Raw genomic sequence first — 23782 nt, forward strand, 5'->3', positions numbered from 1 at the left:
TGTAATGGAGTATCTTTGTTTTCTTTGCTGTATTTGTACTTTTACTTCAATAAATGTTCTGAATACTTCACCCACCACTTGTCTGAGTTGAGTTAGACAACATGATGCTGCTTGTTTCCAGAATGGCCACCAGAGGGAGCACTCTGCCCACTGACAGCGCTCGTTGCAGCTGAAGACTACATATCCCAGAATGCCTCGCGTTCATTTATTTTGTTTGCTGGGCCGCCTCCGTCCTGCCCGAGCAGACGAAGCGGAAACAGATGACTCGTCTGCTTCCCTCAGGTTGATCTCTTTCGTTATTGTGTCTTCGGTGTTTGTTTTTTTTTATCTTCGTGTCATCACGTTGTGTTCAATAACACAAAATACAAAACTAAACACTTCCTGTATCTGTTTCAAATTAAAATCCCATTGAGTGCCACTTTAAAAATCCACGGCTGGTGAGTGCAGGGTGCAATGAGCCGGGTTCCACCGCTAGAGGTCCCCCCACCCACCCACCCCCTCTTGCGGCTGCGCCGCGCCGCGCCGTTTGCCGCGCCGCCGCTCCGCCGCTGCCGCGGCGCCGTCTGTGTTTACCTCCCAGCCTTCAGCGCCGCTTCCAACGCTGGACACACAAAAACCACCATCCGCGGCCTCCGCTGGCTCCGGACACGCCGATGTGAGCTGCCTCGCCTCCCCGGTTCCTCCGCGGGTTTTCACTGCAGCCGGAGGTGAGTTCGGTTTCTTTCCTTTCATTATTAACGGCTCAATGACAACACTAGCTCCGTTAGCTTAGCCGTTAGCTGCCCGTCCGTCTCCCGTGATGGAGGATCGTGAACACGGCGCCCTCCAAAACAAACGAGTCGGAGGAGCTCCGCCAGCCCGGTGTGTTTCCCTGCTTTATTTGTTGTTTGAAGACGACGACCAGACCTCGGTGTTTGTTTGTTTTGTGTGAAATCCTGCCAGCTTCTTTTTATTTGTTGTATTTTCCCTCCGCTGGTTCACCGGCTAGGTAGCACTTTACTAGCTTCGCCAACAACAAAAAAAAAAAACCAAAACCCCCCAAAAAAGAAAAGTAAACTCCCCCAACAGCACGTTTCACCTGCCGACCGCTGCTTTGTTCTCTGGCTTTAACGTCGTCACGGAGTCTTATACTCAATAAATATAAATAAACGGGTGAAATCTTTGTCTTCTTTTTTTTTTTTTTTTTTTTTTGGACGTTAGCTTAGCAGCCTGCTAGCAGCTCCGTTGGCCTTCCACAGCTGGTCTCTTTGTTTTTCGCCAAATATGACCCGAGTTACCTTCCGGTGTGTTATTTAAATTAAAACGTTTGTTATGATTTTGTTGTTGTTGTTTTAATGTGTGTGTAATATACGCAAACATATGTACGCGGTGTATATTTTGTCCACGTATCGGTGCCGTTGTCACATGGTTTGCTGTTAGCGTGGCTCGATGCTAACAGAGCTGGTCGTTTCCCCTCCAACAGCTGAGCGTCTGCTCAACTGTTTATTTACTTTGGTTTTGTAACCTGAGGGGGTTATTGTGGGAGGGAGGGGGAGGGGGGGGAGGTACGGCGACTGTTCACTTGGCGTAATGTCAGGTGGGGTTATTGGGGGGGGAGGAGGAGGAGGAAGGGGGGGGGTGTCACAGTGTTTGTGTGGTGTCTTTTGTTTAAAACAAAACAAAAACAAAACAGCTGTCAACCTGCCTTGTAATTGGGCTCCCGGTGTCCCACACCTTGTCTCGGTGGAGACCAGGTGGAGAGGGGGTGGGGGGTGCAGGAGGTGCCTCCTCCTCCTCCTCCTCTCCTCCTCCTCCAGCAGAGAGAGACTTTATTTGTAGAGCACATCCAAAAGTGCTTCACTTAAAAACAATGAATAACAAGTGATTCAAATATCAAGCAAAAAAAAAAGAGAAGAAGATTAAACTGTTGTTTAGTTTAATTCAATAGTATTCTGTTTGTATATTTACTTTACTTTTACTACAGGAAAAGTTTTCTAAAGCATCTTTTTCTGCATTACATTTTGTATGAAAATTGTTGCATTGTTTTTATATATAAAGTTAAACGTGATTTATCGATCCGGGAAATCACCATCAGAGCCACTCAAGGCAGATCATATGTGATGACACGATTTTGATCAGAGGCAATCTGAGTTATAAATCTTTCAGGCTCTCATTCTTTTCACTTGTAACAGCTATTATTATTTAATTTCCTGCACAGCTTCCCCCTGATTTGCATCCACTCTTTATTTTTTGTATTATTTATTTAAGAAAAAAAGAGTGTGAAGAAGGAACATCCTCTCTCCACGTCCGTCACCGCCTCTCCTACCACAACGGGCACTAAAGCCAGGCGCCTTCCTTCATATTAAAGCGCTTTAAGTATTATCATAGTTGGCTTTAGGCTGAGATTATTTTTTTTTAAGAAAGTGACATCTCAAGTTTCACGGATTGTTGAAGAGGAGGGCCGCGTGAAATCGGATTTGAATTTCTTAAGATATTCGTGGTAGTTTTTTTTCCCCCCCGTTTCCCTTCTGGCCCTTTGTGAGCTTAACTCGGCGCGATATTTGTAAAGGAACTATTGAGAATTTCCTCCTGTTGAACAACGAGGCGTGATACAAATATCTCCTCGCTGATGTGTAATCGGAGTTTTTCGGGGCTCACGCGTGATGAATTTCAAATAAATGGTGCGTAGATTGGAGAGAATTAATCTCGATGATTCTCTGCAGAAATACGATGTCGTTTTGTAGCTGGGTTTGTTCTCATTGCATCAAAGCGATCGCGTGTACAATTTCCCAAGAACTTAAGTTCAGAGCATCGCCTTTGATAAAACTTCTTCCCATATTGTGATTGATGTACTTTTGTAAGGAAATTACACGTTTTTCTGTTTGGAATAATATTTGTGCATCCTGTGAATGATTTGAGATGAGAGTTAATGACTAGAAATAAATGGGGGGAAAAAATTGGTGGACCAAAAAGTTTGATTTTGCTTTTTTTTGTTTTTATTTTTTTAAACCATCGCAAATCACGCATTTTTTAAGTTGTTTTTTTGTCTTGGACTGAATTAGAAGCAGTTTTTTTAATCTTTTAAACCATCCTCAGCAAGTCAAGGTTTTGAGAATTATTTGAAGAATTATTAATTATTATAACTTTCTTGTTTAGTTCACCAGATTGTTGAAGCAGTATTATATTTTGCCTACGTTTTCTACACTGATCACAGATAAATGTATATTAGTTTCCTGTATATTGTATATTTTTGTGAAATCCTACTATCCTAAAATAATATATTTTGGAGTATCTCTGCCATAAAGATGTTGCTGATATGAAAAAAAAACCAAAAAACACTGGAAAATGTTGTTAGTTTTAAGAACATACAGATGCAACAAAATAAATGTTATAGTTTTATATGTCGGCATAAACGTAAGAGTTTACCTGCAAATTTCAAGTAAAAACTAAAAAATGATCTTGTCCCAAGATGACGTCCATCATCAACAAACACGGCTTTCATTTTCAAATCAAAATATTGAATTTATAATGACATATATATATTATTATTTTTTATAAGAAAAAAAAAATTGAATTATATTATCACGAACGATACAATATATTGGAAGCATTCATGCCCTATAAAATAATCTGGTTTAAAACCAAATATTTAAAATGTAATAAGCGACCATATAAACAACTGTTTTTACATTTGTTTCATGTCACTTTATTTTGAGTTGGATTATTTGACATAATGATGAAACATCTCTGCAATCAAACGTGTGATGTCTTGTGAGACGTTTCTTTGCAATTTAATAATCTTACTTTTCATTCACTTGCTGATTTTTTTTTATTTTTATTTTTTTATAGTTAAGATGAATAAGGAAATCATGTCACGCGTGGTGAAGAAGAGGCAGGCGGACCCCAAGGTGGTCCAGTACGTGTGGTCGGCCATCGAGGTCATTCGCAACCAGAAACAAATCGCCAACATGGACCGGATCTCCAAGTAAGTCCATTTCTGTATGTTTGCTTTTGAATCGTACCGTAAACAGTATGTTCGCAGTGTGTAGGGCACATTTTCTATCTGTTTCTTATTTATTTTTTATAACTTTGATTATATCATTTAATTATCTGTAAGATGCCAGAAAGTAGCGGGGGAACATTTCTGTGGCTTTTTCAATAGTTTTGAGGGATAGTTCAGCGTTTTTAAATCCACCTGTTGCAAAAACCTTCCTACGGACTACAAAACTGCAAATAAAGCACTGAAACAGTGTGAAATATGAAAACTTTTAATGGGTGGGGCCGACGTGCAGGATCTGTGACATCACAAATAATTTGGAGGCCAATCTTGGTGTGATGTGGAAACGTGGAGCCTCTTTTGCTCACTAGACTGAGGAAAGGACTTTTTTGTGGGGAAAACCATATCAGACATTCGTGATTGTTTCAAGCAGAGAGTTTTTTTTATCAGCCATATCGGACTACTCTGCTTATTAATTTGTTAACACGTCAATCAAAGCTCGACGCTTCTGAAAAAAACACAAATTAGAAAATGTTACGCAATCAAAATTGCTTTAAGTTTTAGTTGCAGTAATATAAGAAAAAAGTTTAAAAGCAACACGTCACGTGTAAGTCATCTAAAAAAAAAAAAGTCAGTTTTTAATTAATTAAATTTTTCTTTGCTTAATTTCCTGATTTCAAATCACTGCCTGATTAAACAGACACACAACAGTAAAGAAATCTTCAAATGCAGTAAATATTGTCGTTTACCTGTTTTATTCACCTTTTGTTGGCACGTTAAACTTCTGAAGTTAAACTTAGTCAGAAGGAGAAGATGTCATTTTAAGAAGTTTAACGAGACAATCGAACTTTTATTTTGTCATATCAGACATACGTGAATGTTTCCGAGCAGAGAGGTTTTTTTGTTAGTTTTTTTATGTCTTGCTTTCACGTCTGGAGGAGATCCCGAAGCGATTCTCGGACCGCTCAGCTTATTCATCTGTGACCTCGCTTTATTTCCGTTGTTCGTGAGGTTGTCGGTTCAAGCTGCGAAGCCAAAAGGGACCGACGGACGCTCAGTTCTCGACGTTCTCCGACTGCTGCTCGCTCGGTCGCCATTGTTGCCGTGAAGCCGGACCGCCCTGTACGCCTGCATCCCACCTCAATCCCACCCGCCTCCAATCCGCAGCGCGCTTGGCTTCTCCCCGCTTTAAAAGCGTGGTGATTTACTTATTATCATTTTTTCAATCCACTGGGAGGAACCTCGCCATCGTTCAGGGGCGCAGACTTACAGGAAACACTCGGCACGTCTCTCTCTCTTTTTTTTTTTTCCAGCGAGTTTTGGCGAGCACCTTCGGGAGCTGGCGGCTCGCCAGACGAGTTACCGGGCCGGCGGGAAACAGGAGCGGGCTGTTGTCACGGCAACGGCAAGCAGCGGCATGCAGGCGCCGCCGCCGCCTCGCGACCTTCTGCAGCTTGATTTCGCGAGCCTCCGTGGCTGTTTTCTTTTTTTTTTTTAAGGGTGTGATGTGGAGACGGAGGAAGCTGAGGAGAGGAGGAGGCTAATGGGTAACCTGCCGCTATCAGGCAGCTTCAAATCAATACGTCAGTCATTAACAAAGCTAACTGCTAATGTACAAAAGTCTGGAATATATTTAACCAGCTGGTAAACTTATGGATAATCTCCTTTCAAATGAAACGAGGAGAGAAAACTCAAAACGCACAAAGACAAATGTGTTTTTTTTTTTTTTTTTTTGCTTTGTATTTCCTTAATCGCTGTAAAATTGATTCATTTTAATTGTGTTGGTTTGTTTTCCTGCTTTTGATTTCGTTTTCTAATTTAGATACATAATCACAAGGAAATAGTTCGGTAATCAAAGCCGGGTGTAAAAACCTGCCGCGTCAGCAGAGTTGGAGAGATTAGAGCTGAAATGGTTTGTGGATTCGACTATTAGGTGGCATTTATTTGTGCTTATATCTTCAGGCTTTGATTGTTTATGCAAATGTTTCAAACCGTTCGATGAGCATTTGCTGTTTTTTATTTTTCTTTGTTTTATGTTTTTTCTTTTGACAAAACACAAACAACACAAATATAATTTTTTCCCCCCCTGGGCAGTTTGTCATTTTATTTGCCTGACATTTTATTGACAAAATTAATTTAAATTATGAAATAAATTTAGATCAAATTTAAAGACAAATAATTGAAGGTTGCCGCTTTAATTGCCTGATATAAAATGGATTAGTTGATTTATTTATTGAGCTAATAAAGCCATTATAGAGCAGATTGAGTCGGTAATAAAGGTTTTTAAACAACTCAACACAGAAAAATAAACAACCTGTTCTTTATTTTCTGTCTCCTGCAGTTTGGAAGACGATAGCGGTGAGAGTGAAAACTATAAATGGAAATGTCATTCTCGTGTATTTAAAGATGTGTGTTGGGGGGGAGGAGGGTGGGGGGGGTGATGATACCTCGAGTGAACCTCCGGTTTATTTAATGCTGTTGGACGTCGGGTCGCCCGACACTGTGGGCTCCTCTTGTGTTACTCGGTAGTAAACACAGACGCTCAGCTGCTTCCCCATGGATGGATGGATGGATGGATGGATGGATGGATGGATGGATGGATGGATGGACGGACGGATGGACGGACGATAAAGGATTCAGTTTCATATTAATTAATCCTATTAATGCAGCAGACTTCTTACCTCCTTTACACTTTTAAAACGTTCACCTCCGGATGTGAAATAACTCGTCATTAGCGCGGCTGCTTTTGCGATTTATTTAATTTATTTATTTTTCTCAATCACGTCTCTGTGCAGGTACCTGAGCCGTGTGTTCGGCATGCACCCGAAGGAGACGGCCAGACAGCTGAGCCTGGCCGTGAAGGACGGCCTGGTGGTGGAGACCCTGACCGTCGGCTGCAAGGGCTCCAAGGCCGGCATCGAGCAGGAGGGGTACTGGCTGCCGGGGGACGAGATGGTGAGACCCCCGGGGAGCTCGTTCATCAGCCTCCTGACTTCAGTCCTATTTTATCAATTGGACTTATGTTTTATAACGTGTTTTAGTTGCGAAGTGTAAAATGAACAGAAACCAGTCGAATCGAAGCTCGACGCTTCTGGAAAAAAAAACACGTTAGAAATGTTACGCAATCAAGTATCGACAAATTGGTTAATTGACTTCCTGTTGCGGTAATAAAACAAAGAAATGCAAAAGCAACACAACACTAAAAAAAATAGTTTTAAAAAAAGTTCAGTTTTTAATTAATTCAATTTTTCTTTGCTTTAGTTTCCCGATTTCAAATCAGCCGTGACACACGACCGTAAAGAAATCTTCAAATGCAGTAAACATTGTCGTCACCGGTGGTTAAACTGAGAATAAAACGGCAAAGAATCCTTCGTACAAAAAAAAAAAAGTAATTCAATTGTTTGTAGCTGAAAAACCTGTTTTCTCATCAAAACGTAATAACTGAAACCTGATAATGAATAATAATAATAAAAAAAAAATATCCCAGTTTTAATGAGCGTTTATCAGTCCTGGGTGAGCGGGACATCCAGAATATATAGATCTTAGATTAGATTTTTTTATTAATCCCACATTTAGTCGTCACAGCAGCACACACAGTACGAACAGATTTACAAATACGTATGAAATAAACGAAATAATATAGATGAAAAAATAAGAGCAATAAAAGGATAAATACACACATGGCAGGAAAACCAGAAAACAAACTGCCGTGATTTGTCAGATTTATAAAAAAAGATTAAAAACAAACGAAGCTTCTTTTCTTAGTCGCTTTGCTGTAGATATAAATGTTTGTTATGACTGCAGGCCAGGAAAAAAAAAAAAAAAAATCACAGAAAAAGTCTTTTAAACACTCTTTGAATCGCTTGCAATCACAGGATCCGAAAGCCGAGGGAAGCAAGGTAAGGGCTGCATTATTTATTTATTTAAATCCTCTACTAACATCATTCTGCCAACGTGCTCAGCGACTGGAGTGAATCTTTTGAAGCAAACTGCAGAAAAACCAAAAAAAACAAACCTTAAAAACCAAGTTACAGACTTGAAAACGACGAGATGGAAAGTGTGTCCACTCGCTGCGCTGTTTATTTTAAGATTTGGAAATCGCTCAGCGGTAATCACGGGGGAGGGGAGGGGGGGGGGGCTACTTCCTGTCACGCAGTTATGCTGTAAAAAAAGAAAGCTTCATGAAAGTCTGCAGTGTCTCCGTGGCCAAACGTTCTTGATGAAATGTGAGCTCGCCGCTAACCTGCAGGTGTTCCCCGCTGCTCATCAAATATCACGTAAATTATTATTATTATTATTGCTTAATTGAATCGACGAGAAGCGATGCAGCTGCAGGTTGGTTGCAAGCATTTGTGCGTTTGTGGTCTTTTGGTGTTGGTCGTTGAAGTTCTCCTCCACGGTGTGTTTCTGAACTTCTGTCTGGCATGCTTCTCGTCGTCGTCTTTCTTTTATTTCTACGTCACGGTGGAGGAGGGAGGGAAGCTGGGTGGTTTGTGCTCTTTAGTTGTTTTTTTTTAGTGTTTTTTTTTTTTTGTTCCCCCTCCACGCCGGCAGCACGGCCGACTGGTTCTGGTTAGCCGTCGCTCGGTGGGACGGACCGGAGCTTGAATTGGACGTTTCGGTTGACCTCCGGGGGAATACTCCCGCCTCACAGACAGCCGTGGCACCGATCGTAACTTTTAAATATGGCAAAACCAGGTTCTTGGGGGGAAAAAATGGATGGATGTTAGAAAACGAAACTCTCCGACGCCGCGGAGAGCTGCAGCTTTTGTATTTTATTTTTTTTTTAAGTCAGCCACTCGTCTTTCATCAGACGGTCCCAACGGTAGTGAAGTGGCACACACACACACACACACACACACACACACACACACACACACACACACACACACACACACACACACACACACACACACACACACACACACACACACACACACACACACACACACACACACACACACACACACACTCTTGACGCTCTGCAGAACACAAGAGGGACCATCGCTGTGTTTTCAAGTGTTTGTGTGGGTGAAGAGGACGGAAAAAAAAAGAAGAACATTGTTGGATTTTTGGGGTAAATTCACACCTGGATGGACTTTATTTTTGTCCACGTGATGATATATGAGGCTACATATGATATATTTTATATATGACTTTTGCAGAACGACACATTCAAGATTTTGTTTTCTTTCCGAATTAAAGTTTTGAAAGCGTCGTGTCGGCACGTGCTCGACTACTTTTGTCGGTCTCCGACGTCTTCCCCCTCCGAGACCTCCTTTGTCTTCCCGGTAGATTGCGATCAAATTCGTTATAGATAATCTGGCAGGCTAAAAAAAATTACAAAAAAAAACCAGCTCTGGATTTTTCAGGGTTTTTCTGGCCACGCCCACTTTCATCGTGAAGTTGCGTTCGCGATCGTCGCTGCTGCGTTCGTACGCTAAATGTCGTGAGCTTCCTTTAAACCAGAGCCCATCGCCACATGGAGAAGAAATGGAGACAGACGAGCTGTCTTTTTTTTCTTCTTCTAGTTTTTATTGAGCGGCACTCGGTCACGACTGAGTCGGTCCAGACGGTGAGTGGGTGGAGTTGGACTCCTGACAGGCTGCTGAGGAGGGGAGTTTCTAGCGCTTCATACTTCTTGCCCTGCTGCCCTTCACTTGAACCCCTTAATGAAAAAAAACAAAAAATGAATTAAAAACAACAACAACCCACAAATGCTGCAGTCTGTTTGTATGAGATTGAAAGAAGGCAATTATTTATTTATTTTGGGGCCAAGTTTTCCACACGAGCCTCATTTCACTCGCTACCGTCCATAAACGCTTCAAAGGTAATTAACGATGAGCGTTTTTGTGTTTTGCTTGAAATTTGTTACGGTATGCTTTTAGGAAAAAACTAAATGAGCAGAAATCCTCAAATGAAAAAAAAAAAAAAAAAGTTGTCCAAACAAGAAGCATCTGGTCCGAGAACTTAAAAAGTCGGATCGGTGCCGATGTTTTACTGCTTGACAGTTTTTTAATATCCTGCGATTTAAACACATTTGTGGTAGAAATGAGCTTTGATATCCAGCCATGTGACTCGCCAGTGATAGATAGTCCCGAGAAGTCGCAGACATTTGATTTAATATCAAACAAGTCACCGTCTGGTTTACAGCGAATTGAAGATACATTAAAGTGAAGTGATGAAAAAAAAAAAGCTACAAGGAAAATTCAAGACCAGCCAAGCAACTTTTACCCGACAAAAGTCTTTACTCGTTCTCTTTGGTTGCTACTCGAAGCTGGTGACCGTCGGCGAGGGGCGATCGACGGGTACATTTATTTAGCGCCCCCCCCCCCATTTTGATGAAATGGTGTTTTTTAAAGTTGCTGCTTAAATACCAGAGAGAAAGAAATATTACAGGCCGACCTGGAATTTATTAACTTCTACTTTTGAGTCTGGAAGTTCACAATTAGAAAGAGGCGGAGCTTGAACTGCGAGTACAGCGCCCCCCTCCCTCCTCCCTCCTCCCTTCCCTCCTTTTTTTGGGTGTTTTTTTTTGTTTTAAGGTTTTAATTTAACCAGAGAGTTCCTGTCTTTTCAGTGAGAGAAAAAGTTCACTAAATCAACCCCCCGCCCTCCCTGCTGTGCTTGGCGGGTTGTGGGTGGTGGGAGGTGTGGGGGTCACCAGAACTGTTTTTTTGCTCCGCCGTGTCTGCCTTGCAGGAGTGGGAGGCCGAGAGCCACGACTGGTACTGCTTCGACTGCCACCTACCGGGCGACGTGATGGCGTGCGACAACTGCTTCCGCGTCTACCATCTCAAGTGTCTGTCGGAGGACGGCAAGCCCCGAGACGGAGGCTCCCACTGGCAGTGTGTCGCCTGCAGGGTCGGTGTCACCTTTATTTATTTTTTTTTTTTAACGTCTTATTACAGGGTTTCCACGGGTCGGGGAATTCCAGACCGGGGAAGTCGTGGAAATCGATTTCTTTTTTTTGGGGGGGGGCCAAGTCGTAAAATATCAGGGAATTTTGTTTAACTTTTAAGTTGCCCTTTACCAAAATAGAGTGAAGTAGCACGGCCTGATTTTCTGTTCTTTATAGGTCATGAAATTTCAGCTTTTTAGTCGGTGAAAGTCAAAACATAAGGGAGGGAGTTTGACTTTGAGTGAGAATTGTTATTATGTCAGGTTTTTTTAAATTCCTGAGCATCATTTTGGAAATGGAAGAATTTTTGTTCTAATGAATGTTAAAAGGAAAGCGTGTCAGTGTTATTGGAGGATTTTGCTGACGGGGTCCAATTTTCTTTTGTAATTTTTTTTTTTAATCTCCTTCAGGGAAGTAAAAAGAAGAACCTGAACAAACAGGAGATGAGTAAATACCTGCGCTTCATCGTCCAGCGGATGAAGGAGAGGGTGAGAACGTGGATTTTTATCATTTTATTTATTTTTCCCCTTTGTTGTCGCTGTTTTACGTCTGCGGCTCGTCAAACCTTCAACACGCTGTTGTCCATTTTAAACACCACAAATACTGTATTTAAAAAAATTGAAACCATGTTTATTGAAACTGATTTTTGTTTTTGTCTCCGCCTGGTGCTTTCTTTTTTTTTTTTTCCTGACACCGCAGGGAATTTTTTAATCATGTTTACCGTCAGCAAATCTTTTAATTTTTTGTAGTGTATAACTCAGCTTTGGATTTTCATTGACCTTAATTCTTTAATACTGCTGCAACCAAACACGGTATATATCCCGTTGGCTTGTAAACTATAGCTACCACCACAAGTTTGTTTACCTTTTTATTCTGCACTCCAACAATCCTCACTCCACCACCAATTTAGCAGAAATATTCTCCTCCCACTGCACCATCTCCATCTCCTCCTTCATCCCGGCATCACTTCCCCTCTATATGAAATGGTATTAAATCGTTACCCCTCCTCTTCATCGCAGGCGGTGGACCTAAACAAAAAAGGCAAAGACACTAAACATCCCATGTACAAACGACTGATCCACACCGCACTGGACGTCTCCAACATCCAAGAGGTAAACGCACAAGCTCACCCGTTCTTATCTTCTAATTTTATGTCCTTTATAGCTTTTTTTGGGTCATTGTTTTGTTTTCTTTACTTTTGTACACAAGATGAATACGGATTTTTTTTTTTTTTTACGATTTGTTGACGGTTGTTTAAACGCCGTCGCCATCTTGCTAGTTTGGAACCGGAAGTGACCATATTTGGACGAGCTGACTCAATCTGATTGGAAACCCGACAATACTAAGCCCCGCCCACCGATAGCTGAAACCTCACCGTCCCACAGGCCTGTCAATCAAACAGACACGCCCCCAAAAACAGGTCTTCTTGAATCTTCTTTTCTAATGAATGAGGGATTATTTTCAGATGGACCTCCAGAAAACTAAGAAGAAGGAGTGACTTTAGCTAACAACACCGAGATAACTGATGGACACATTTTATTCACTTTGGATTTGATAACAGAAGTTGAATGGGAGTCTATGGAGCCGGAGGCTTTTTGGAGCCGACCTCTAGTGGCACTCGCTGGTATTGCAGCTGAAGACACTTCTGCATCGGAACCATTTTTCAGACCCGGACACGACGTCCACTTTTATATACTCTACAAGGTTCAACTCTTTATTTACACTACATTAAAAGTTAAAATAAACACTCTTTCCGTGTTGATCTAATACGATAATGCCGAGTTTGGTTCATTTTACTATGAATTTGTTGATAGAAATGTTCGAGGCAGAAGCGTAGAAGGCGTTTAAAGGTGACTGCAGTTAATTTATCTTCATTCAGAGCTGTGGTGTTTCCTAGCAGCACTAGTTTGCGTGTGTGTGTGTGTGTGTGTGTGTGTGTGTGTGTGTGTGTGTGTGTGTGTGTGTGTGTGTGTGTGTGTGTGTGTGTGTGAGTGAGAGAGGTCAGGCAGGACGCTGCTGTGCTTTGGTCAGTGGTGCATCACGCAGCAACCTCTGCCAGACATATTGGATCTCTGCCCAGACGTGTGTGTTTTTCAGTGTTAATAAGCACACTGCCCTCTCTTGGACCTCCCTCATGTTGGTCACCAAAAACACACACACACACACACACACACACACACACACACACACACACACACACACACACACACACACACACACACACACACACACACACACACACACACACACACACACACACACACACACTCAGCCAGCATGTGAATGGACCTCTTTGTACTGGTCTACCTCTACCTCTGACTCTCTCTCTCTCTTTCTGCCATCCTCCCTCAGAGTCTGTCTGAAGGGAAGTACAAGAGCTTCGAGGAGTTCAAAGCAGACGCTCAGCTGATTGTTCACAACACGGCCATCTTGTATGGAGGTGGGTCGAAAGTTGTCCAGCTTTGAATACGCTTGCCCAGCGTGGGTTTCCTTTGCTTTCTGGTTAATGTACAGAATAATCTACTGACCTTATGTTGAGAAATCTTTTGTCTTCTGAACCCCAACATTTTTCATTATTGTCTAAAACAGATGAGTGATTTTTTTCCAAATAAAAGAGAAAAACATTTGATGAGAGAATCAGTGAATAAGAGAAGGAATCTAATCAGGAAGTTATTTATGATGGACAGTAAACAATAATCAGTGTTGTGGACACATTTCAGTCCGTTGAGGTTCAACAATCAACCCAAACTGTATGTGGAATATTATAGAATTATTGTAAAGGAATATGAGGATTTCAGGGTAGTATTTTATATAAATTGTGGGTTTGGACTTTATTACCTTTTAAGAAAAATAATATATACAAGATAAAATTGTATTGAGAATACATTGAGAAATTGGGTTGTTTATCTTAAGCTTTACAATAATAAATAAAAACAGATGGATAAAAGCAATACATCTATAAAAGATATGCAGCAAAATGACAATGTTCCAGAAAGAAAAAAGCCCAAAAATCTTTTTGCTGCTGCTACGTTTTAAAAAGCTTCTTTTTTTTTTTTAAATGGTCACCACCAACTGTGACCCCACTGCTGGAAAACATGATGGAAATGAATCAACAAACATTACTGGCCCAAACAAACGGTGCAATCACTGCAGAACTGTCCACACGTAGTGATGAAAATATTCATTAAAACACCATTTGTAAACCGCAACACCTGCAGAAGGTGATTTCAGAAAAAGCTCAGGAGCAGAAGTGGATATTAAAACCAAACCCCAAAACACGGCTTTGTACAGGATGTAAATATTGCTGCTGTCAAACAGTGTTCCAGTTTTTCTTGTTCTTAGACTTTCATTTTTTTTTTTTAATATCACTTTTTCACCTTCTACTGACCCTGACTTTTTATTTTTTTTATTTAGAATTAATGAAAGTTAAAGTTTTTTCTTTTTTTTTCTCTTTTAAATGCGCACTTAAACACACTTTGTCAGATTTTTGTTTTGTTTTTTGCTTTTGTTGTAGTTCACAGCGACCAGGCAGAAATCGCCCGGTTGCTCTTCAGCGACACGTGCCACGAGGTACGGCTGGTTTTATCTTTTTAGTGTCACGGAAATGTCTACTTTGATTTTTAAATTTGCGTGGAGTCCAGATGTTTTCAGAAAGTCCTCTTAACACACCTTCATTTTGTCTTCCAGTTGAATGAATTGTTGTTGTGTAAGAACTGTTTCTACTTGTCGAACGCCCGGCCGGACAACTGGTTCTGTTACCCCTGTGTGAGTATCAACAAACCAAACGTCTTGGGTAGCAGTTGTAAGATGCAGCTCTGGTACACCTCTCCCTTTTAAACCCCCCCAAAATGGATATTTTGGGGATTGAAGCTATTCAAGAATGGCAAAAAGGGGCTCTTTCTTTAAATGTATTTCACCGTCAGGATCACGGTTATTTTCACAAAACAAACGAGCTCTACAGAATTACAGTTTTACTTTTTTCTGACCATTTTTAGACTGAAACAAGTTGTTGGACCTTCAGTCTAATATGATTTCTTTCCGTGCGTTACCTCGGCAGAGCCCCAGCCACGACCTGGTCTGGGCCAAGATGAAAGGTTTTGGCTACTGGCCGGCCAAAGTTCTTCAGAGGGAGGACAACCAGGTGGACGTACGCTTCTTTGGACACCAGCACCAGAGGTCAGCACAACAGTACACAGCATCACGCTCCAGTTTAAATGATCTGGGTCTAGTTCGGAAATCCCGAACGAGCTTTCTATTTCGTCAAATCGGACCTTTAAACCTGCTGATGTGGACGTCACAAAATCTTTTTTTTTTTTTTTTTAAAGAGCTGCTTTGTTAATCTGAATCTGTGTTTTCTTTGTGACCCCGCAGAGCGTGGATCCCCGCCGACAACATCCAGGACATCAAGGTGAGCGTCCAGCAGCTGCAGGTGAAGCGCAGCAACGGCTGGAAGAAGGCGTGCGAGGAGCTGGAGGTGTACCAGCGCTTCGTCAGGGAGGGGCGCTTCTGGAAAATGAAAATGGAGGAGGCCAGCCTGCCGCAACAGCAGAACCAGAACGAGAACCAGAACGAGAGCCCGAACCAGAACCAGAACCAGAGCCAGAGCCAGAATCAGAACCAGAACCAGAGCCAGCGGCAGCAGCAGCAGGAAGAGGAGGAGGGCAGCGGGAGGACGGACAGGCTAGAGCGGACGGACGAGGCCGAGTCCAGCATCTCCTCCACCAGCAACGAGCAGGTCCGCCATGTGAGTGCGGTCGCTGCAGTTTTACAAAACCACATGTTGAATTGTGGCCATAAGTGAAACAAGCATGTGTGGTTCTTCAGTCTCCTTTTCATTCATTCACTACATAAAACAGCAAAAACTGACCCTGTTGTTGTTTCCTGGTCCGAAAAGGATCTTCTCTATGCTTTTGGTTGTTTTATTGCATCTACAAACTAGTTGCAGAATTCACCAAATTCCAGCACTTTAGACTTTAATACAGCAAATAGTGCCATCTGGTGGCTGAACTGTGGCACAATATTTCAGTGTTTTTCTCAGTTTGTTTGGTTGTAAAACTTATTTTATGAGACGACAAGTTAAAAACTATACAATCAACCATCTTTAACACTGATAAGACAGATAAATAATAATCATAAATAGTAATTATAAAGGTTACAGATTACAGACAGCAGTCTGAGGGTTTGATTCAAGTTTGTATCTTGAGGACCAGAAAGTTTTTATTACTTCCAAATGTTCCTTTGACGATAATATGTTTTAAAAAGGTACTTTTGTGGCTAATTCACGTGTTTTATGCGACTTTATGCCATGTTGTTTTTCATATTGCCGCCTGATTTCCTTAAATAAGACCTCACGTTTCCACGTGTTTTCTGCTGGAACACCTTGTTAATATCATTATGTCAAAAATCCAAATACTGCGCAACCCTAAAATATTCACTTATTTCATATTTACCTTGTTTTTGCTTTTGCTTTTGTTTGTTTTTCAGCTCAAAGGCAGCCAGGAGCCAAAAGCAAAGAAAAGCCGCCGGACTCAAATGGTCGAGCCGAAAGAGGAAGTCAGTGTAAGTCGGTTCATTGACAAACAAACTATTTGACTATTTACCGTCTCTGTAGCCGGAGTGGGAAAACGTTTTACTTACTTTTTTCTGTTTTTCTTTGGAGCCAAATTTCTAATCCTGTACGTAAAGATTTGCGTGCCAACTGTAAAACATAGATTCTACTAAATATGATCAAAACCAGGGTGGAAATGTTTACAACAAACATTTAAAAAAAAATGTTTTAATATTTACAAAATAACACAAACAACTGTATATCATATAAGATGAAAAATGATATTCGCACCGATGCAGATATTACAGGTACATTTGAGATATTAGGAATTAAAACTGTGCTCCGACCAGAGGATAATAATTGATTACACATAATCAGACTTCGAGTCACGGTCTCCTCAGAGGATCTGTGATAAATAAAGATTAAAAACATCCAATTGCAACTTAAAAAAAATCGTGAACATTTTAATGACGCCGCCGCCTGGATCGGTTCCATATCGTTGTCTTCTGCCCAGGACCTGGAGCCGGAGGTGGAGGCGGTGAGCTCCAGCCAGGAGATCCCGGTGTCGTCGGCGCCGCCGCAGCCCGAGAAGCTGTCGGTGTCCACGCAGACCAAGAAGGCGAGCGGCGGGTCGCCGCGCACGCTCCACCGCGGCACCCAGACCAGCAGCGACGGCGCCTGCCAGAACATGTGCCACGAGAAGTACACCAAGGTCTTCAACGACGTCAAGGAGATGATGAAGGCCGACAACAAGAGGGAGACGGAGCGCGTCGTCAGGGAAGCTCTGGAAAAGGTGGCGGTCGCGTTTTCTTTTTTTTTTTAAAGAATCGATCTAGTCGAGGTTTAAAGGACAAAAAAAAATAAATAAACAGTCCCTCCGCATGTCCTCTCTGTCCCCCTTCAGCTCCGAGCAGAGATGGAGGAGGAGAAGCGGCAGGCGGTGAGCAAAGCGGTGGCGGCGGCTCAGGCGGAGATGGAGAGGAAGTGCAAGCAGGTGAAGGAGAAGTGTAAAGACGAGCTGGTGGAGGAGGTGAAGAAGCTGGTGGCGCAAAACAAGCAGCTCGTCTCGCAGACCAAGAAGAAGCAGTGGGTGAGTGTCGGGGCACCGCACGCCGACACAAAGCGCCTGGACACCCCCAGATCACACCGCTGTAAATACCGAGCATAACAAAATAATGGAGGCGGCTGCACGTTGTTATTTTAATCACTTGATGAGTTCTTCAATATTTCGGTTTATTTAGCTGATAAAAAGTAAGGGCTGGGATTTTGATTTGAAATTGGCGATAAAGTGAAATGTCATTTTAAACGCACGCCCACCCCCCCCCCCCAAAAAAAAAAAAAAAAAAAACCCCAGGTCTTTTTGAGGCTTATTTTCGAATTAATGACGTGATTATTTTCACGTGAACCGCCAGGACACTAATACGTAGGAGCGACTTCAGCTAACGACACCGAGGTAACCGGTGGAAAACATTTACTGACGGAGAATTCAATGAGAAGTTGAACGGGAGTCTGCGGAGGCTTTTTTTTTTTATTTTTTTTATTTTATTTTTTAGCCGACCTCTGGTGGCACTCGCTGGTATTGCAGTTTGAAGGCACTTCCGCGTTGGCCTCATTTGTCACTTTTTACATCCCGTCAATAAAAAAAAAAAGACATGCAAATAGTGATGAGTTATTTTCAATCCAGCTGTTCGATCACCTATAATAGACATCTTGATATTATTGTTGTTATTATTATTATAATACAATAAAGTTTGTTGTCATGGTGTGTGTTCCAGTGTTATAACTGCGAGGAGGAGGCCATGTACCACTGCTGCTGGAACACCTCGTACTGCTCCATCAAGTGTCAGCAGGAGCACTGGCACGCCGACCACAAACGAACCTGCCGCAGGAAGAGATGAACAAGCCCCGCCCCCGCCCCGCCCCCACCCTCAACACACAGCGCGCCATTGGCTCTCGCCCTCTCCTCCTCCTGTCAGTCAGTGTCTACAAAAAACACACACACACACACACACACACACACACACACACACACACACACACACACATCTCCCTCCTGCTTCTCTACTTGCCTTCCTGAAAACTTTGTGGACCCGATGTTGTTTTTTTCGGCGATTTATCTTTTTTATTCCTTTTTTTTTTTTTTTTTTTTTTCTGTTTCTATTATTTAACGTACCCTTTGTATTGATTGTTTTTCTTTCTATACTTTTCTTTTTTTCTTTTGTTTTTCCTCTGAATCGTGATCAGATTGCCCGAGAGCAAAAGGCTCGAATGCAGAGTAGCGGTATGATCTTTTTTATTTTATTTTTAATTTTTGGGTGTTTTATTTCTTTACTGAAGTGCTAATTTTGTGTCCGAATGTGTTATTTAAGCTCCCCAGTGAGGCGACATGCATGTTGATAGTTTCATAGTTTTGTCTTTTTCAATCATTACGGTAAAAAAAACAAAAAAAAACAACAACAACAAAAAAAAAAAGACCAGAAGCTCAACGGTGTCTAAAAAGGAGTGACGATGGATGGACCAATATAAAACTTTATGCAAATGTGAATGATCAAATGAATCTCCTCTGTAGTTTATTTTTTATTTCTTCCCCGCGCTGGATGTCGAGTGTCGATGTGTAAATGTGATGCTTGGAAAACACTTTGTTTTGTCAAAGGGGCAATTTAATTGCTGGGTTTAAATATTTGAATTCTTTTTTTTTTTGAACGTCTGTTGGCTTTTTTTCCTCAGTTATGAAGATTATCTGAACGGAGGAAAACGATTGACTCACTGTACAGACGCGTTGCCTTTTAACAAAGATTTCTGGTAACACGGAAAATGAAATTTGGTGAATCTTCACACAGCGGGCAGGAATTTTATTCAGCTAGATTTTCACGTGTTAAAGTGCTTTTAAAAAAAACAAAAAAACAAACAACTTTTTTTTAAATGCTGTTCATGAAAAACTGAGCACTTCCTCCATCTTTCCAGGTTGGAAACCGAAATCTTCTTTTCCACGCTACATGCCAATTACAGACATTATGTGCATTATATTGTACTCGTTACTTAAAGGCTCGTTTAAAAGGAAGTCGGGTTTCCAATCAGCTCTCGCAGGAAAAATTGTGCCCAAACGATCGCCGGCCAATTTTGTTGTGACTCTTCAAACTTGTGTTTTTCAAAGACTTAATTATTTGTTGTGGTTTATTTGTTTTTCTACTGTCATTCTTGAGCCATTTCACCACCATACACTATTTATTTCTTTTACTTTTCGCAGATATCAGCAGCTCCTTTATTTTACTCCATTATTTTTTCTTACCTCTCCGTGCATCGGAAAAACTCATCTCTGTTTATCTAAATCACATATTTACAAGTTGTTGTTTTTTTTCCAGAGAAAATAAATCCCCTCATGCCTTAATGTAGCTTAGCTGTAACCCGACACCTTCGCCTTCAGGATATGCAAATAGTCCCCGCCTCTGTCTCCACCCACCCTTCTGACTTTCCTCAATCATATGGAAAGCCCCGCCCACTTCCAGGTTCCTCTGGTTTGTGATGTATGAAACCTTTCCCTGTCTGTCCTATCAAAAATTAGATTTTCATTGGGGGGATAAACTTAATATATTTTGCAGACGTTAACAGCTCCCCTATTTATTTCATGATTATTTACTTACTTCGCTTATTTTTATTTTTTTCTTTGAATCGAAATCGTCAGTTCATGTAATGAGTTAAAAATGTCATCTCATCGTCAAAGTGCCTGTTTTCTCCGACCAACCTGAACTTATTCAGTTTATATCGACGTGACTGAGAGAAGCAGCGAATCGAAGAAATAATGGAAATTTCTGTTTGATAAATTGATTTCATTTAATTCACCAACCCTCAAAATTATTACTAACGATTTTTTCTCTCGATCACACTAATCAGTTATTTTTTTACATAATGTATTTTTCGATTCTCATAATTAGCAGTTGCTCTGAATTTTCTACCTGGAAAGGGGTTTATTTTGAAATCGCTGGCGTTTCATTAACAGCAACTTTAAAGCAAAAGTCGGCGTTCTTTTGTACGTTTCTTTTTTTCTCAACAAATCTTCCCGACACAAATATTAAGATTCCTTTAAAAGGAAAAAAAAAAAAAAAAAGCCTCACATTATTTCTAGTTTTTGTAAAAGAAAAAGTTTTTTTTTGGTGTTTTCCTGGACTTTGTTGATTAAAAAAACAAAAAAAACAAAAAAACTATTCTAGTATTTTGAGAACTGCCCACTGTTTGAGAATTCAGTCGTTTTTTTGTTCCAGACTTCATCTCTAAAAGTTTTGCTTCGTCTTTCTCTGAAAACCTTTTTAAGTGTATCACTTTAAGATGTAACATGTTATTTGTACATGACGTTTCTGGACTTCATGTTCTCGTATTTGCCACAGTTCTCCTCTGCAAACGTGTCGTCTTCCCTTCATCATTGCACTACGTGTAAATAAAATGTCATTCTGTCAATATTCCCCTCCTTCATCTTGTATGTACATTGTAAATTAATTCACAAATATTCTTTTTTTTTTACCGTTTTAGTTTTGTACAACTCTTATCATATCAGATTTGTTTTACTTTCAGCTTTTTTTTTTTTTTTTTTTTTTAACACACTGCACCTTTAATGTGTCTAAATATTTCATCAGATTGCTATTTTTTTTAATTTTTTTTTAAATTGTTAAAAAACCAACCGGTGCAATGAAATGCATGTTTCTCTCCCCAAACCCGCGAGGCTGCGTCCTGATTTTATTGTTGTTGTTTTGTTTTTTTTGTTTTTTTTCACAGTTTTTATATTCGTCCATCCAGCCGTGAAGGTTTCAGTGATTTTTTTTTTTGTTTTTGTTTTTTTGTCCCCTTTTGTGTACGACTTTTTGATGTCATTCCAGTTTGTAACTCTGGTTTTTAACTGCATGAGTAAAGGTGTGTATCTCCAGCTTCTTTTCTTTCTTTTTCTTTTTGTTGTTTCTTTTTTTTTTTCTTTCTTCCCCTCATGTAAACAACAACAACAACAACAACAACAAAAAAGACATAGTTGCACTCCTTTTCAGAGTAACGCAATATGACAATGAGAAATTTCTGTCGAGCCAATTTCAGCTCGGAATAATGAGTAAATCGATCATAACTGTACTTTTCACTACTCTTACTGTATTTTAGTACACGCTACGGTCTTGTACTTAAAGTACTTTGAACAGGAATGAAATTGGTGTAAAGCTTCTGATGTTCTCACCTCCTGTAGGTCATGATCTTCTGTTCTGTCCATATGTAAACTATTAATCGTGGCTTAACATTTTCTATGCTCCTGACTTTTTTTTTTTTTTTTTGACACTTTAGCTAGCAATATGTATATAAATATATTCTATGTGCTAACATGGAGAAAATAAATGTATCAACAAGTTCACGTGGTTCTGCTTTTCATGACTCGATTTTGATGTTGGAAAAGTGGCATTTCTCCAAGTTGAAAAACATATTTTAGAGATTTAATGTCTTCTTCCACACTCAGTCTACAAGTTACCCTGAATGATGAACTACTCCGCTGAAGAAATAGTTCCTTTATAAACCCCTGAAATATGCAACCACGAGATGTTTCTGGGAAGACTGATGAACATATTTAATTTCCTCGCGAAGGAAACAAAAACGATTTCATGGCAAAATACAGCTGAAGGTAAGACAGAAGTTTCTTTCGTCCTTCTGCTGTAATTTGAATGTGTAAAACGCTGGAGTTGAGTCTGGTGGCTTTGAATATGGGATTATGAGTATGTTGCCTTAAATCCATAATACGAATATGTTGCTATTTTGCTATATTATATTGTGCTATAGTATGACTTTTTTTTAATTTAATTTTTTTTTTTTATCACTTTTCGGACGACTTTTTTTTTCAAGATTCATAAGATAAGTCACGTCAGTAAGTTGTGCGACAATCTCAAAGCATAATGTTATTCAATAAAATGATGTGTGCAGATGACCAAAAGGCAACATAAAACACTACTTTTAGACTAATATAGACGAATAAATAAACCAAAACAAATTTTTGCATTGTCAAAATTGTTGAAATATTTATTTAAGTGAAAGACTGTATGTCAACTCAAATAAGACATTTTTAAAACCTTAAAAAAAAAACTGGGGACATACATTTCGCTGATAAAAGAAAACAAACAGTGAAGAAAGTGCTTTTTTTTTTTTTCTTTTCAAAAATCCTCACGTGTTGAAACTAGAACATTCTCCGCCAGAGAAGAAGCGTCGACCTCAAATCGGACTAAAGGCGGCGCTCCTCCGACCTTTGACCTCTGCACAGCTCTTGAGTTAACTCGTGAGTTAAAGGGTCTCTGGTAAAACGCCCTCATTGTTTCCTGTCGTGACATCACTGTATGAGCCCTGATTGATCTGTCCATGTAAAAATATGAAGAACTTCTCACTTTGATATTTACAGTCAAAGCGGCGGCCCGCCCGCCCGCCTGCCGCTTTGGGGGACACTCGCGAAGGTGCTGAGTCACCTTTTCCCAGCCGGAGGCGATAAAACAGAACAAGTCCAGTACTGCTGTCGGTCTGTTAGAAGGGAGGAGTTTCATTCCAGGAAAGAGAGTTTGAAAAATTACAGAAAAACTCCTATTCATTACATTTTAAAGAGCAGAAAACCTGCTTTGTTCCCTAATAAACGTGAAGAGTTCTGATGCAAAACTGCTATAATTCCTCCTGGTCACCACTAGAGGGCGGAAAATGTCCCGAATCAGATAAAGATTAGAGAGCTCGGTTCGGTGTCGGAGGAAACTATGAATCTTGAATTAACCTCACGTGATCTTAATTGTAAACTGCTGCCTAAAATGACAATTTGCGTACTTAATATTCTGAGTTTTCCCCTTCATTCAATCATTAAAAATTTCCCTCTGAGGGATTAATAAAGTATATATAGTATGTCTATCTACTTCATGCCTCAAAAGGATGTTACGTTGAGCCTTTAAAACAAGTTAATTTTGATTTTAGACTAACAGACTGAACAATGAGTACAGTTTCTAATCTCGTCGTTGCACAAAACACGCTCCCTTTTAAGAAAAAGCTCAAAGTTGAAATAATTCAAAGAAATATATGATAATGGCCAATTGGAAGCCTCAAACTTCGTTAAAGCGGTGAATGCATTCCCTAAAAAAAAGTAAAACATTTGCAATGGCAAATAAATATTGCGTTGTTTTAATCCATGTTTAGTAGCCAGCGGTTTTCTTTGCCGTCGTTTCTTTGCATGCTGTCGTCACCAACTGTTGATGAACGGAAAAGCGAAAAATGGACGGCAGGAATGTGTACTGCAAACGACAAAAAACAAGATTGAATGTAAAAAAAACAAAAACATTGCTCCACAGCGCCACCAGTGGTCAAAACCCAACAG

General features: G+C 40.5%; 1 protein-coding gene across 3 annotated transcripts; it reads left to right on the top strand.

Moving 5' to 3' along the window:
- The first annotated feature begins 525 nt into the window (after positions 1-525).
- Positions 526-21803, top strand: zmynd11 (zinc finger, MYND-type containing 11). Of its 3 annotated transcripts, none has more exons than XM_069723642.1 (16): positions 526-707; positions 3829-3964; positions 6772-6931; positions 7852-7875; positions 10679-10840; positions 11288-11365; positions 11897-11989; positions 13230-13317; positions 14392-14447; positions 14565-14642; positions 14935-15053; positions 15249-15612; positions 16362-16436; positions 16940-17218; positions 17330-17515; positions 18201-21803. In XM_069723642.1, the coding sequence occupies exons 2-16, from the start codon at positions 3834-3836 to the stop codon at positions 18321-18323; spliced, it is 2016 nt and encodes a 671-aa protein (XP_069579743.1). In that variant the 5' UTR covers positions 526-707; positions 3829-3833; the 3' UTR covers positions 18324-21803. The 3 variants fall into 3 exon arrangements, with proteins under 3 accessions (XP_069579743.1, XP_069579741.1, XP_069579742.1); XM_069723640.1 differs by having other exon boundaries at positions 527-707; positions 15249-15621; XM_069723641.1 differs by lacking the exon at positions 526-707 and adding an exon at positions 782-861 and having other exon boundaries at positions 15249-15621.
- Positions 21804-23782: the final 1979 nt, after the last annotated feature.

This window comes from Brachyistius frenatus, unplaced genomic scaffold (genome assembly GCF_029030835.1).
Source record: "Brachyistius frenatus isolate BFR_SWC_R1_liver_20210118 unplaced genomic scaffold, ASM2903083v1 Contig_339, whole genome shotgun sequence".
Classification (NCBI taxonomy): domain Eukaryota; kingdom Metazoa; phylum Chordata; class Actinopteri; family Embiotocidae; genus Brachyistius; species Brachyistius frenatus.

Coding starts and splice junctions, on each gene's coding strand:
- zmynd11 (XM_069723640.1), top strand. CDS start 3,834: ATGAATAAGGAAATCATGTCACGCGTGGTGAAGAAGAGGCAGGCGGAC. Junction 6,932..7,851: donor GGCTGCCGGGGGACGAGATG/GTGAGACCCCCG, acceptor TTGCAATCACAG/GATCCGAAAGCCGAGGGAAG. Junction 11,366..11,896: donor TCCAGCGGATGAAGGAGAGG/GTGAGAACGTGG, acceptor TCTTCATCGCAG/GCGGTGGACCTAAACAAAAA.